Genomic DNA, 16,826 nt, shown 5'->3' with positions numbered 1-16,826 from the left:
GAAAAATGTCGTTATTGGCTTTATTTGAACAAAAAATCTTAGGATACATGAAACATATGTTTATTATTGCAAGTTTGTCCTTATATAAAATAGTGAACATACAAGACAACTTGTCTTTTAGTAGTACGTAAACAAACATCCATCCATCCATCCATTTTCTACCGCTTGTCCCTTTCGGGGTCGCGGGAGGTGCTGGGGCCTATCTCAGCTGCATTCGGGCGGAAGGCGGGGTACACCCTGGACAAGTCGCCACCTCATCGCAGGGCCAACACAGATAGACAGACAACATTCAAACACTAGGGCCAATTTAGTGTTGCCAATCAACCTATCCCCAGGTGCATGTCTTTGGAGGTGGGAGAAAGCCGGAGTACCCGGAGGGAACCCACGCAGTCACGCGGAGAACATGCAAACTCCACACAGAAAGATCCCGAGCCCAGGATTGAACACAGGCACACACACTAACCCCTGTTCCACCGTGCTGCCCGCCAAATGACATGATAAAAGAATTCCTCATTGGTGTTTGCATATTGTGGACCACATGTACCAAGTTATATGGCAATCTGAAACATTTGAAACAGTAGCCTATAGCCAGGCTATAGCCTTGGTAAAAATGTCTCCTCTTTAGTTTTGGGCGTACATTAGGCTGCTCAGCATGCTCTACTTATTTTCACCAGTATAACCATTGCTCGCGTTGGTTGTAGTTGGTTTTAGTCTTTGTTTTCTGATAGCACTGACAATAACCATGTGATTGCCATTTGTTGTGATATTGTACGCAGGCATGACGTACTTCTTCCTGAAAATAGCCCCATTTCTGTGTAAAATGTGTTGGTTAGAGATTTGTTATTGACAAAACGCTTGTCTATTCAGTAGGGGTGTAACGGTACACAAAAATTTTGGTTTGGTACATACCTTGGTTTAGAGGTCACGCTTTGGTTCAGTAAGAAAACAACAAAATATAAATGTTTTGGTTATTTATTTACCAAATTTGTAAACAATGGCTTTATCCTTTTAACATTGGGAACACTATAATAATTCTGCCCACGTTAATCAACATTAAACTGCCTCAAATTGTTGCTCAGATTAAATAAAATGACAAAACTTTTCTTCTACATATAAAAAGTGCAACATTAAACAGTTTCAAGTCAACTCATCATGCTTAATTTATTGCAGCATTTGGGAAGCCTGTAGTTGATTTATTATGTAAATGTTATATTTTTATCAACATGTGATAGCAGGGACCCTGCCATTCAAAACTAGGCTGCTCCATTACTAATGATTAATGTAACTATAGCTGAAAAAATAGTACAATAGCAATAGGAGAGACTATTCATCCCTGAACACCATGGAGTTCATGTAGGCTTAATGATGCACTTACATTATTATATCAACTATCAGAGACAGAAACTCTTCATTTAATATAATGTCCTTTTTTGCTGCTTCAACACAGCTCAATCAACACAGAAAAAGGTAAAGTTAAATAACAGACAGACAGAGCTTTGCTGTCCGTAACACACACACACCGCAAAATGAGCTAACGTTACGCTAAAAGCGAATTAGCCTTCACCTCAAGCCAGGACTGCGAGCGAGCTGAGCTGCAGTTTAAGTTTCTAGAAGGTCAACGGGCTCATAGTGATGTTACTAGTAGTTGACTGGGAGGTGTTTATTATCATTTGGGGAGAGTCCGCTGCCTGATGCTTACCTGCTAAACGCTAAGCACTGACTACATGCGCTCTGAATACGCACTGCTGATTGGCTGTTACCGCTCTGTTTGTAACCAATCAGATGGTTGTGTGGGTGGGACAATGCTGGGTGCTGTGTAGAGGACTGACAGAGACAGGCAGAAGGAAGCGGAACAGCTTGTTAAGACTTTAGCTTAGGCGGCTACTTTATATGTTCGTGTGGAAACTTGTTCGGTACACCTCCGAACCGAACCACACCCCCCGTACCGAAACGGTTCAATACAAATACACGTACCGTTACACCCCTACTATTCAGCTATAATGGTCCCAGCACCTCAACCCCTAGTAAGAGGCAGTGAAAGTTTGAAGTTTCTTGGAGTAGTCCAGTCCATCCAGCTGAATTTGGCTATGTATCTGGCAACCTCAGTCAGGGAGAGGGGGAGGGGACTACATAATTTTGACCGTGATCGCAGTACCATTTCTGGCCAGATTCTTTAGTACTGAATGTACACAACGATGCGCCGTACCGGGATGAAGAGGATGCACCCGAGCAACGTGCCAGTCAGCGCCGCCTTCACCACCTCCTGCAGGCACGGGTTGGCTTTGCGGTGACCCCTGACGAGAGCCGTGATGTAAAAGGTCAACTCGGTGATGGAGCCAAACGTGGCGTTGACGACTGCGCCCACGGCAAAGTTACTCTGGGCCGAGATGCTGCGGGTTTGCAAAAAAGGAGGGGGAAACGATAACTGAATTGCAAGCAGAAGTCGTGTGAAATGACTTCAAGGTCAAGATCCCACCTGGCGATGCCCATGCCGATGTAGTACGACAGCGGTATGATGGAACCTAGCGCTACGGCGAACTTCACCTGGGAGCTGGCGTACCGGTTTTCCCTGTCAATGTAGCCGATTATCAGGGCGAATATCACAAGAGGGAGGAGATCTGAGAGGTCGGTCAAAGGCGATAATCATGTTCAGGGTAGGAGCAAAAGCACCATTTATCTTTAATTGATTGATTGAGACTTTTATTAGTAGATTGCACAGTACAGTACATATTCCGTACAATTGACCACTAAATGGTAACACCCCAATAAGTTTTTCAACTTGTTTAAGTCGGGGTCCACGTTAATCAATTCATGGTATCTGATGTTGTAGCAAGTGCCACTTTCTTTGGAGTTGTGTGTTGGGGTGGTTGCATGACCCGGAGAGACAGGCTGACCAGAAAATGTGTCTCTGTGACGGGGAGAACATGTGGACTCCTGAGGAACCCCATAATCGGCCATAATCCGATCTGTCTGAACTATACATGTGCATTTTATTACTGTATTATCTTTGAGAAGCATTTATTGTTGTTGGTATAAGTCAGGGGTCTGCAACCTGCGGCTCTAGATCTTTAGCGCTGCCCTACTGGCTCCCATACATTTTCAAAAATGTATGAAAATAGAAAAAGATGGGGGGGGGGAAATGTATTTTGGTTTTAATAGGGTTTCTGTAGGAGGACATGACACAATCCTCCCTAATTGTTAGAAACCCCACTGTTCATATTAAACATGATTCTCTGATGAGAGTATCTGGCGAGCGCCGTTTTGTCCTCATTTTGGCGGTCCTTGAACTCACCGTAGTTCGTTTACATGTATAACTTTCTTCAACATGCCAGAGAAATACATATTTTATGCCACTCCTCCTTTGTCTCATTTTGTCCACCAAACGTTTTATACTGTGCATGAATGCACATGTTGATGTTATTGACTTGTGTGGAGTGTTTATCAAGCATATTTGGTCACTGCATGACTGCAAGTTAATCGATGCTAACATGCTATTTAGGCTGGCTTTATGTACATATTGCATCATTATGCCTCACTTGTAGATATATTTGAGCTCATTTAATTTCCTATGTCCTCTGTGTATTTAATTTTTAACTGCATTTCTCATGACGTATTATCTGTATGTAATATTGGCTGCATTTCTGATAGTTGTTTGTGCCATAACTGCCATGAGAAAGGGAGTTTGACACCCCTAGTCTAGATGCTGGTAAAGCTGGTTTACAGTAGGGATGTCCGATAATGGCTTTTTGCCGATATCCGATATGCCGATATTGTCCAACTCTTTAATTACCGATACCGATATCAACCGATACCGATATCAACCGATATATACAGTCGTGGAATTAACACATTATTATGCCTAATTTGGACAACCAGGTATGGTGAAGATAAGGTACTTTTTAAAAAAATGAATCAAATAAAATGAGATGAATAAATTAAAAACATTTTCTTGAATAAAAAAGAAAGTAAAACAATATAAAAACAGTTACATAGAAACTAGTAATTAATGAAAATTTGTAAAATTAACTGTTAAAGGTTAGTACTATTAGTGGACCAGCAGCACGCACAATCATGTGTGCTTACGGACTGTATACCTTGCAGACTGTATTTATATATAATGTAGGAACCAGAATATTAATAACAGAAAGAAACAACCCTTTTGTGTGAATGAGTGTGAATGGGGGAGGGAGGTTTTTTGGGTTGGTGCACTAATTGTAAGTGTATCTTGTGTTTTTTATGTGGATTTAATGAAAAAATAAATAAAATAAAAAATAAATAAAAAACACGATACTGATAATAAAAAAAACGATACCGATAATTTCCGATATTACATTTTAACGCATTTATCGGCCGATAATATCGGCAGACCGATATTATCGGACATCTCTAGTTTACAGTATTTAGTCCATATCATTGACTTGTACACCCCAATGGCACACTCATCATTGCATTTTTCCGCAAAAAACACAATAAAAAGGATACTGACAGCAAATACATTGATGCCATCCACAGTATACTTGTAGTAGTACCAGTTTGCTGCATGGTAACAGCACAGCAGTGTCCTGCCCTTGTAGCCTTGATGCTGAAGTCCAAACAAAAAGATATGTTAATAATAACAATAATAATAATAACTAGATGAGGCAATTCCTGAAGGAATTGCGTGTGAATGCTCCGATGCTGAAGTTAAACTGAAATCCTGGAAAAAAATTTTTAGAATTGTTGAAGTAGAGCACACAATTCCCAAACAGGCTGAATATTTTGAAGTTGGAACAGTTTGAATCAGATGAAAATTGTGGGAATTGTGGAACTTTGAAAAATGTCCCATTCTTTTCAATGGGTATTTACATAACATTTTGGAATTTCGGGAATTTTTTGAACATGGTAAAAAACTTGAATGGCCTGAATGAGTTGGTGTTGAAATTTTTCAAATCGGTCGAGAAATGTTGAAGTAGTAATGGTATTACGGAATTCCTGGGAATTTCGCGAAAACCAGGAATTTTTCCAGTTCAAAAAACAACTTTGTTTTTTGTCCTGATTAAGAGGAATGTTTTGACGGTGGAATGGTTGAAATGTGTTGAAAAATGTGGAAGGAGTAGTCGCCAGAAAAAAGGGTGGAAATAGGGCTTTGGAAAACCGGGAATTCTGGAAAATCCTGGAATTCTTTTGAACTTAGAAAAAAGGTAGTTTAAATTTCCAGGATGGTGGAATGTGTTGAAGGTGGAATAGTTTGAATAGGTTAAAACATGTGGAAATGGTGGAAGTTTGAAAAATGGCCAATTCATTTTGAATGGGAAAAATGTCCCGGAAAACCTGGAATTCTGGGAATTTTTGGAATTTGTCCATGATTTTTTTGTACAGGCGTGAAACAGGACAAGTCGCGTTCGGGTTAAGGACCCCCGGCAATTTGTGACTTTATTGGACGCAGCCCCGGAAGTAAATGGGGTGGAATGGCCAATTCATTTTGAATGGGAAAAATGTCCCGGAAAACCTGGAATTCTGGGAATTTTTGGAATTTGTCCGTGATTTTTTTGTACAGGCGCGAAACAGGACAGTCGCGTGCGGGTTAAGGACCCCAGAATAGGCTGAACAGTTGGAACGGTTTCAATCGGGTGAAAAATGTGGAAGGTAGAGCGACAAAATCTGGAGAAGAAGAAGAAGTTGTATAATTAATAAATACATTAATTTTGGTGTTGAAAACCATATGTGTGAATGTTTTGGAGCATTCACACAATAATAACAATCGCAATAAGCAGCAAAGCTACTACTCCGCCTGCCTCCTTGCCTTCCGCTGTGAGCTGGTGCACACAGACACTTCCTCAGGAGGCAAGAGCAGGATGATGCCCAGAGTGCGTGCGTTCATCTTGGCTACAGGGATGGTGAAGACCAGAACCCAGGACAAGAGGCAGACCAGTGAATGGATGACCACCAGAGGAGGGTATCCCAGCAGCAGCCACACATACGTGGAGAACCGGCACTGGGAAAAGAGAAACCAGTGTGTATTGTGGTTGGAATTTGTTGATAGAGCTCCTCCTGTGCCTAATGAAGTGGCAGGGGAGAATACAGTACATGGCGCCGTGTAGGAGTGTGTTACCCAGTAGTACGAGTGCGCTGGTTGCTCCGAGGCCTCCGGATCTGGACTCTCCGCCGGTGAAGGCAGCAGAACCGGCGAGTTGTCCTCCACCCACTCCCCGGTGCACTCACAGTCAGGCATTTGCTCACAACATCTCCGGAAGGCATTTCCCATCTGCCAGAAAAACAAAATCTCAATGATTACAACAATAATGCGCAACACAAACCAGAACAATGGACACGTGGTGTTTGTATACTGTCTGTAAGCTCCGACTGTTGGGTGTCTTTCTAAGTATTTTAAATGACATCATCATAACAGGTGTCGTCTGAGTAGATGTGAGTGACAAGCAGTCATGAGTAGGGATGTCCGATAATGGCTTTTTTGCCGGTATCCGATATTGTATTGCATGAACATTAATAAAACTGCTTCAGTCTAGACTGGTAGAAAACACAGCCATCCTTTAAAGTGCATGAACATTAATAAAACTGCTTCAGTCTAGACTAGTAGAAAACACAGCCATCCTTTAAAGTGCATGAACATTAATAAAACTGCTTCAGTCTAGACTAGTAGATAACACAGCCATCCTTTAAAGTGCATGAACATTAATAAAACTGCTTCAGTCTAGACTAGTAGAAAACACAGCCATCCTTTAAAGTGCATGAACATTAATAAAACTGCTTCAGTCTAGACTAGTAGAAAACACAGCCATCCTTTAAAGTGCATGAACATTAATAAAACTGCTTCAGTCTAGACTAGTAGAAAACACAGCCATCCTTTAAAGTGCATGAACATTAATAAAACTGCTTCAGTCTAGACTAGTAGAAAACACAGCCATTCTTTAAAGTGCATGAACATTAGTAAAACTGCTTCAGTCTGGACTAGTAGAAAACACAGCCATTCTTTAAAGTGCATGAACATTAATAAAACGGCTTCAGTCTAGACTAGTAGAAAACACAGCCATCCTTTAAAGTGCATGAACATTAATAAAACTGCTTCAGTCTAGACTAGTAGAAAACACAGCCATTCTTTAAAGTGCATGAACATTAATAAAACTGCTTCAGTCTAGACTAGTAGAAAACACAGCCATCCTTTAAAGTGCATGAACATTAATAAAACTGCTTCAGTCTAGAATAGTAGATAACACAGCCATCTTTTAAAGTGCATGAACATTAATAAAACTGCTTCAGTCTAGACTAGTAGAAAGCACAGCCATCCTTTAAAGTGCATGAACATTAATAAAACTGCTTCAGTCTAGACTAGTAGAAAACACAGCCATCCTTTAAAGTGCATGAACATTAATAAAACTGCTTCAGTCTAGACTTGTAGAAAACACAGCCATCCTTTAAAGTGCATGAACATTAATAAAACGGCTTCAGTCTAGACTAGTAGAAAACACAGCCATCCTTTAAAGTGCATGAACATTAATACAACTGCTTCAGTCTAGACTAGTAGAAAACACAGCCATTCTTTAAAGTGCATGAACATTAATAAAACTGCTTCAGTCTAGACTAGTAGAAAACAGAGCCATCCTTTAAAGTGCATGAACATTAGTAAAACTGCTTCAGTCTAGACTAGTAGAAAACACAGCCATCCTTTAAAGTGCATGAACATTAATAAAACTGCTTCAGTCTAGACTAGTAGAAAACACAGCCATCCTTTAAAGTGCAAGAACATTAATAAAACTGCTTCAGTCTAGACTAGTAGAAAACACAGCCATTCTTTAAAGTGCATGAACATTAATAAAACTGCTTCAGTCTAGACTAGTAGAAAACACAGCCATCCTTTAAAGTGCATGAACATTAATAAAACTGCTTCAGTCTAGACTAGTAGATAACACAGCCATCTTTTAAAGTGCATGAACATTAATAAAACTGCTTCAGTCTAGACTAGTAGAAAACACAGCCATCCTTTAAAGTGCATGAACATTAATAAAACTGCTTCAGTCTAGACTAGTAGAAAACACAGCCATCCTTTAAAGTGCATGAACATTAATAAAACTGCTTCAGTCTAGACTTGTAGAAAACACAGCCATCCTTTAAAGTGCATGAACATTAATAAAACGGCTTCAGTCTAGACTAGTAGAAAACACAGCCATCCTTTAAAGTGCATGAACATTAATACAACTGCTTCAGTCTAGACTAGTAGAAAACACAGCCATTCTTTAAAGTGCATGAACATTAATAAAACTGCTTCAGTCTAGACTAGTAGAAAACAGAGCCATCCTTTAAAGTGCATGAACATTAGTAAAACTGCTTCAGTCTAGACTAGTAGAAAACACAGCCATCCTTTAAAGTGCATGAACATTAATAAAACTGCTTCAGTCTAGACTAGTAGAAAACACAGCCATCCTTTAAAGTGCATGAACATTAATAAAACTGCTTCAGTCTAGACTAGTAGAAAACACAGCCATACTTTAAAGTGCATGAACATTAATAAAACTGCTTCAGTCTAGACTAGTAGAAAACACAGCCATCCTTTAAAGTGCATGAACATTAATAAAACTGCTTCAGTCTAGACTAGTAGAAAACACAGCCATCCTTTAAAGTGCATGAACATTAATACAACTGCTTCAGTCTAGACTAGTAGAAAACACAGCCATCCTTTAAAGTGCATGAACATTAATAAAACTGCTTCAGTCTAGACTAGTAGAAAACACAGCCATCCTTTAAAGTGCATGGGGAAAAAAGGCACAAAACATAAATAAAACAGCTTCACTCAGTCCAGACTATTAGTCTATTTGTGCAACAGATGAAGTTCAAAGAGTGGGCTAATTCTTTTTCTCCTTGTCATCACGTGTGAGAGGTAGATTTTTCTGAATTAAAACAAGCATCTGCAAGGGTTTCTGGGTATTTGTTCTGTTGTGTTACGGTGCGGATGTTCTCCTGACATGTGTTTGTCATTCTTGTTTGGTGTGGGTTCACAGTGTGGCGCATATTTGTAACAGTGTTAAAGTTGTGTATACAGCCACCCTCAGTGTGACCTGTATGGATGTTGATCAAGTATGCTTGCATTCGCTCGTGCGTGTGTCAAGCCGTAGATAATATGTGACTGGGCCAGTACGCAAAGGCAGCGCCTTCAAGGATTAATTGGCGCTTTGTACCTCTTCCTGCGGCCGTTTTAGAAAGTCACAAATTTTACTTTTGGAAACCGATACCGATAATTTCCGATATTACTTTTTAAAGCATTTATCGACCGATAATATCGGCGGTCCGATATTATCGGACATCCCTAGTCATGAGCCATATCCTGTTTAGGCTTTGTCCTCTGATCTTGTTCCCTGAATTCAGGCAATGGTCATCAAAAGTATTTCCTTTTTAGTTGATGACTTCTGAGACACACCGGCTAATTTGATTATTTCTCCGATTTGGTCATGTAACTCATTTGCATGTGCTAATTTACAAGCATTTCTGTGGGAAAGCCACTCTTGGCCAGACATCTGCTGATCACTGTGCACGCTTTATGCTGTCTGACCCCTTTGCAAAGTTAACAAACTCTTCAAGTTTATTTCAGGCATTCTCTTTCTTAGGATATATTTTTTCCCACAACACCACTTTAGAGTGAAAATGATATCATAAACAAATTAAAGGGGACCTAAAACGGAGCCTTGAGGAATGCCAAAAAAAATATAAAAGGATAAAGGCAGTACCTCGTGAACCAGCTTGCCAAACGGCCATAGAAAGTAGCAGGACAACTTCCAGCACAGCTTTCCTTAAGAGGTGGAACGAGGGAGAACTAAACAAGCAGGATATTTGACCATAAAAACATGGGGAACTACTGCTATTGCCGCGGCACACCTACCATAGGGTGCACCGATGACGGTGAGGAACATGAGTAGGCCCACCAGGAGGTACGCCAGGGACACCCACCAACCAAAAAGAACAACATACACTACATTTCCACAAGTGATGAGATCACCTGCCAACACAAATAAAAAATAATCTGCACCCGCTGAAGTGAAATCAACAATTTGGGGAAAATTACTTTAAAAGAATACTTGTGGTTACTTTCCCAAAAACAAGTCATTAAATGAATACTGTATTTTCCGGACTATAAGGCGCATTTTTTCCCCCTCAAAACTCGACAGTGCGCCTTATATAACCTGGTGCGCCTAATTGTAAGGAATACGTTTAGTTGAGCTTACCCACCTCGAAGCAATCTCATTTGGTACATGGTGTCATGATAAGTGTGACCAATAGATGGCAGTCAAACATAAGAGATAAGTGTAGGCTGCACCGTTTGATGTGCATCAACATAGGAGTATTATTATGGTGTGTGTATAAGGTAAGACATTATCTGGCGTTTTGTTTCGCACTATAATGCAAAAGCAACTTTTCTTACCTTCTGGTACCTGCTGATCTGTATTTGGGATCTGCATAAATCCTGAAAAAGTGTCCGTGCAGATAAGCTTCTTCTTTTTCTCTATCTTCTTGTTATGTGACATTCATCCTCCGCTGTTGCCATTTCTAATATAAAGTAGTGTCAAGTTCTTACTTATATCTGTCAGTAAACTCGCCATGAAAGCGCTAAAACATACCGGTGTAGTGAGTTTACATTATTCACCCAAGGAACTTTATCAATCAATCAATCAATGTTTACTTATATAGCCCTAAATCATGAGTGTCTCAAAGGGCTGCTAAAGCCACAACGACATCCTCGGCTCAGATCCCACATCAGGGCAAGAAAAAAACTCAACCCAATGGGATAACAATGAGAAACCTTGGAGGGGACCGCAGATGTGGGGACCCCCCCACCCCACTGGGCGACCGGTGCAATGGACGTTGAGTGGATCTAGCATAATATTGTGAGAGTCTAGTCCATAGTGGATCTAGCATAACATTGTGAGAGTCTAGTCCATAGTGGATCTAACATAATAGTGAGAGTCCAGTCCATAGTAGATCTAACATAATAGTGTGAGAGTCCAGTCCATAGTGGATCTAACATAATAGTGAGAGTCCAGTCCATAGTGGATCTAACATAATAGTGTGAGAGTCCAGTCCATAGTGGATCTAACATAATAGTGAGAGTCCAGTCCATAGTGGATCAAACATAATAGTGTGAGAGTCCAGTCCATAGTGGATCTAACATAATAGTGAGAGTCCAGTCCATAGTGGATCTAACATAATAGTGAGAGTCCAGTCCATAGTGGATCTAACATAATAGTGTGACAGTCCAGTCCATAGTGGATCTAACATAATAGTGAGAGTCCAGTCCATAGTGGATCTAACATAATAGTGAGAGTCCAGTCCATAGTGGATCTAACATAATAGTGTGAGAGTCCAGTCCATAGTGGATCTAACATAATAGTGTGAGAGTCCAGTCCATAGTGGATCTAACATAATAGTGTGAGAGTCCAGTCCATAGTGGATCTATAGTGTGAGTCCAGTCCATAGTGGATCTAACATAATAGAGAGAGTCCAGTCCATAGTGGATCTAACATAATAGTGAGAGTCCAGTCCATAGTGGATGTAACATAATAGTGTGAGAGTCCAGTCCATAGTGGATCTAACATAATAGTGTGAGAGTCCAGTCCATAGTGGATCTAACATAATAGTGTGAGTCCAGTCCATAGTGGATCTAACATAATAGTGTGAGAGTCCAGTCCATAGTGGATCTAACATAATAGTGTGAGTCCAGTCCATAGTGGATCTAACATAATAGAGAGAGTCCAGTCCATAGTGGATCTAACATAATAGTGAGAGTCCAGTCCATAGTGGATGTAACATAATAGTGTGAGAGTCCAGTCCATAGTGGATCTAACATAATAGAGAGAGTCCAGTCCATAGTGGATCTAACATAATAGTGAGAGTCCAGTCCATAGTGGATGTAACATAATAGTGTGAGAGTCCAGTCCATAGTGGATGTAACATAATAGTGTGAGAGTCCAGTCCATAGTGGATCTAACATAACAGTGAGAGTCCAGTCCATAGTGGGTCCAGCAGGAGACCATCCCGAGCGGAGACAGGTCAGCAGCGCAGAGACGTCCCCAACCGATCTTCAATTCAGCGCTTCATCCGTGGCCACTGAACCTTTATGTATCTCTTATGTCTGAATGCCATCTACTGGTCACACTTATCATTACACGATGTACCAAATAAAATTGCTTTGAGGTGGGTAAGCTCAGCCAAACGTGTTCCCTACATTAGGCGCACCAGGCTATAAGGCGCACTGTCGAGTTTTGCGGGGAAAAAAAGGATTTCAAGTGCACCTTATAGTCTGGAAAATACGGTAAGTGTGTGTAGCTGCTCTGTAGGAGTTCAAAAATCCAATAGAAAATGCGTATATTAGGTCTCCAGCTTTAAGTTTGGACATCCATGCGAGGAAAGTCAATACAGAACAGCAACTCTGAAAGGCTGCATCAGTGCTTACTTACCTGGACCAGTGAGAGGCTTGACCACGTTTAGCTCCGAGTAAAGCTCCTTCACGACCTCTGACCGGTCTTTAAAAGGACGCTCCGTCACGTGGCTCTTCCATTTTCTGAAGCCAAACTGAAGACACAGAAAAACCAACACGTAATCGGCGATAAAAGTTTGGACGCTGATCCGTAGATAATCTTACCCTGTAGTTGTTGACCAGCTTGTTGGCTTCCACTTCGTTCTCCGCTCTGATGGTTCTTATGCTTTGGATCTCCTCCCAGCTGTCGTCACGAGCGTGGTGGCTTGGACCTGAGTGAGTGACGTGACGTTAGGGCTGCACCATTTTGAAAAATAAACTAATTTCGATTTTTCCCTACAAAAATGCGACTGCGGTTCAATTCACAATTTCTATACAACATACATATAAAAGCATAAATCTGCAAAAATAACAAGTCAAGGAAGACATGCTACTTTTAGACTGTCAAGAGAAGAGACTGTCGGGAGAACCGGTTTTCGAACATCATCCCTACATATAAAGATATTCATTTTTTAGCGATAGTCAGTAAAATTGAAGTGAATGACAACTGTACTGTACTTTTATTAACCCAGTTAGTCAAGATGGGTATTAACAGCACAGAAAATAAACTGTTTAAGTAGCACAGAATTACACTACCGTTCAAAAGTTTGGGGTTACATTGAAATGTCCTTATTTTTGAAGGAAAAGCACTGTACTTTTCAATGAAGATAACTTGAAACTAGTCTTAACTTTAAAGAAATACACTCTATACATTGCTAATGTGGTAAATGACTATTCTAGCTGCAAATGTCTGCTTTTTGGTGCAATATCTACATAGGTGTATAGAGGCCCATTTCCAGCAACTATCACTCCAGTGTTCTAATGGTACAATGTGTTTGCTCATTGGCTCAGAAGGATAATTGATGATTAGAAAACCCTTGTGCAATCATGTTCACACATCTGAAAACAGTTTAGCTCGTTACAGAAGCTACAAAACTGACCTTCCTTTGAGCAGATTGAGTTTCTGGAGCATCACATTTGTGGGGTCAATTAAACGCTCAAAATGGCCAGAAAAAGAGAACTTTCATCTGAAACTCGACAGTCTATTCTTGTTCTTAGAAATGAAGGCTATTCCACAAAATTGTTTGGGTGACCCCAAACTTTTGAACGGTAGTGTACATAACATAAATAAAATAGAAAAATATTCTTTGTACGTAAAATAAATAACATAGATGTGCAAATAATACAAAATGTATCAAACTCAGATCAAATTAAAGCTGCAAGCAGCGTTGGTCGGGTCCGCATTTTGGCTGGTGCTAGTCCTAGGTGTCCCAATACTTTTGTCCAGTGGTAGTCCTGAGTGAGACCTACATAGAGGTTTTTGTTTCATGTCTCTACGATATTCGTACTGGGAGTTAGAGGAAGTTGTGTCTGTGTTTTTTTCCTAGGTGCTGCGGCACAGTGGTTCTTTTCTTTGAAGGCTCGTAAAATCAAAACCGTAGCACTTATTAAAACGCTTTCGCCAACTTTTAATCAGAAAGGTTCAATCTCTCTCCTGTAGTAGTTTGAAGCCAAAACGACAAACGCGCTCAGAGGAGATAATGTTTAATGTTTGGTGACCGCTTTTTTAAAAAAAATTGTTTTGAAGTGGGGATATCAAACTTCCTGTTGATTTTTGCTGAAGGATTTCAATCTATGAAATGTAGGTCTAAGTGAGACCTACGTAGAGGTTTTGTTTCATGTCTCTAAAACATTCCTACCGGAAGTTACAAGCAGTTTTGTCTGTGTTTTCCTCTGAGAAGCAGTTTTGTCTCTGTTTTATTCAAAGTTTTGGGGTTCGTTTTTTTTTAGATCGCAATTTCCACCAGTCTCAATGTGTGTAAAAATTTTGGTGAGTTTTGAAGTATTTTAAGGGGGTCAAATTACAGCTCAAAGAGGCAAAAATTAGTGTTTTTAGTCATTTGTTGTGTTTAAGGGGAAATTGCCAACTTCCTGTTGGTTTTTGCCCGGGGATGTGAAATTATGAATTGTAGGTCTAAGTGAGACCTACATACAGGTTTTTGTTTCATGTCTCTACGACCTTCCTAGTGGGAGTTACAGGCAGTTTGTTTTTGTTTTTTTCCTAGGGGGCGCTAGAGCGCAATTTAGATATTTGGGGTTTGGTTTTTTTACTAAAATGTGCTGTCCCAGTTTTTCTATGTGTGTATAAAATTTGGTGAGTTTTGAAGCATGTTAAGGGGGCAAAGTAGTGTGCAAAGCTGCGGAACGGAATAATAATCAACCTTACAATTTCAATAGGTTCCTTTGTACCTGTATAAAGGACTCCCTGTGGGAGTCCTTTATACAGGGTACATGCGAACCCTAAAAATACATTTGCAGGCAGGCACTTTGTGATTTCCCTTCCTGGTTCGATGATCCGCCCTACCTTGCCTCTGATTGGCCTGTCCCTAACCAATCGTGACTCATCATAGTAAACAACCAACCAATCATGGATGTTCTTATAGTAGTTTAGTAGCCCATGGAAGGGGACCGGGGGAGGACAAGGAATACAACAAATAAGCAGCGTTTGGTAATTTTAACGTGAAATAAATTATATCGATATTAGGATATTTTCTTAATTTATATCTTGTTTAAAAATATATCGATATATCTTACAAACTGGATATATCGTCCAGCCCTAATAGGGCCACCAAAAATGATCTGTGTCTCAGCTGTGGTTCGTCCGTATCGGCCGTCGTCAGTACTCAGTTGTAATACACTTTTCCACCACTTGCGGCAGTAATGACAATATCAAACAAACAGAAAAAGTCTGGAGTTAAAGGGGAACTGCAACTTTTTGGGGGAATTTTGCAACATATGTTGCCATCCAAGCAACGTTATCATGGACGCCCCTGCTTATTTCAGCAAGATAATGCCAAGCCACGTGTTACAACAGCGTGGCTTCATAGTAAAAGAGTGCGGGTACTAGACTGGCCTGCCTGTAGTCCAGACCTGTCTTCCGTTGAAAATGTGTGGCGCATTATGAAGCCTAAAATACCACAACGGAGACCCCTGGACTGTTGAACAACTTTAGCTGCACATCAAGCAAGAATGGGGAAAAATTCCACCTGAAAAGCTTCAAAAATTGGTCCCCTAAATTCCCAAACCTTTACTGAGTGTTGTTAAAAGGAAAGGCCATGTAACAAAGTGGTAAAAATGCCCCTGTGACAACTTTTAAACCATTAAATTCTAAGTTAATGATTACAGTGTTTCCCATAAACTGCCAAGATACCTGTGGCGGTGGGGGCGTGGCTATGGGCGTGGTCACCATGACATCATCGAGTAATTTGCATAATTTACTACAGTGATATGATTTTCTCTAAAAAGGCTCAAAAAATGTATACTTACTAATTAATAATAACAGTTTTGTTTTAAACGTCCATCCATCTATTTTACAATATAATTACAACACTTTATGTACATATTTATATACAGATTTGAACAATAAGTTATTCACTGAAATATATTTATTAATTGTGGTTCTTACAAAAAATATATCTTATAAAATATAAAAGCTAAAATGTCTCTTAAAGCTCTGCCCCTTTAATTAGTGCATACTAAATAATTTAACTTTAGCCTACTACTACAACCATATTATTTACCAGCAACATAAAGTGAAACAGAGGCAGAGGTGTCCTGCCACAGTCAGTAACAAATAAACAGAAAACAGTAGTGGTCAAATACAAATAAGGCAACAAGAGAAGTATCCTACACTTCTCTTTTGTAAAGTAAATCTGAACAGCCTATATGGGCATCTACATCAACTATATGATTTGCCTGAGAAGCTAGACAGGACAAAAAATAAAAATAAAAAGTTAAAAAATGTTTTTAAATTTGTGGCGGACGTAATTATTTCGTGGCGGGCCGCCACAAATAAATGAATGTGTGGGAAACACTGGATTATTTGCAACAAAAAAAAAAAAACGGAAAATAAAAGTCAGCTTATATTTTTCTCCCCAATTTTGTTCCATTTCCATCCATTTTTGAAAGTAGGGATGTCCGATAATGGCTTTTTGCAGATATACGATATTGTCCAACTCTTTAATTACCGATACCGATATCAACCGATACCGATATCAACCGATATATGCAGTCGTGGAATTAACACATTATTATGCCTAATTTGGACAACCATGTATGGTGAAGATAAGGTACTTTTTAAAAAAAATAACAAAATAAGATAACTAAATTAAAAACATTTTCTTGAATAAAAAAGAAAGTAAAACAATATAAAAACAGTTACATAGAAACTAGTAATTAATGAAAATGAGTAGAATTAACTGTTAAAGGTTAGTACTATTAGTGGACCAGCAGCACGCAAAATCATGTGTGCTTACGGACTGTATCC

General features: G+C 39.7%; 1 protein-coding gene across 5 annotated transcripts in view; it reads right to left on the bottom strand.

The window, feature by feature from the left end:
* The window catches only part of LOC133647038 (uncharacterized), a 113,609-nt gene that overhangs the window by 54,918 nt on the left and 41,865 nt on the right, over positions 1–16,826 (bottom strand). For all 5 annotated transcript variants that reach the window (XR_009825417.1, XM_062043090.1, XM_062043091.1 and 2 more), the window contains 9 exons: positions 12,626–12,732; positions 12,441–12,555; positions 9,869–9,985; positions 9,717–9,778; positions 6,092–6,244; positions 5,783–5,974; positions 4,483–4,582; positions 2,477–2,618; positions 2,207–2,390 (listed from right to left, as the gene is read on the bottom strand). Coding sequence is in view for 4 of the 5 variants with exons in the window: in XM_062043090.1 (XP_061899074.1) it covers positions 2,207–2,390; positions 2,477–2,618; positions 4,483–4,582; positions 5,783–5,974; positions 6,092–6,244; positions 9,717–9,778; positions 9,869–9,985; positions 12,441–12,555; positions 12,626–12,732 (1,172 nt within the window). In the remaining variant the exon portion in view is untranslated. The remainder of the gene's footprint in view (positions 1–2,206; positions 2,391–2,476; positions 2,619–4,482; positions 4,583–5,782; positions 5,975–6,091; positions 6,245–9,716; positions 9,779–9,868; positions 9,986–12,440; positions 12,556–12,625; positions 12,733–16,826) is intronic.

This window comes from Entelurus aequoreus, linkage group LG03 (assembly GCF_033978785.1).
Source record: "Entelurus aequoreus isolate RoL-2023_Sb linkage group LG03, RoL_Eaeq_v1.1, whole genome shotgun sequence".
NCBI lineage: Eukaryota > Metazoa > Chordata > Actinopteri > Syngnathiformes > Syngnathidae > Entelurus > Entelurus aequoreus.
Note: the sequence above shows the minus strand (reverse complement) of the source record. Positions and strands in the feature narration are given on the sequence as shown.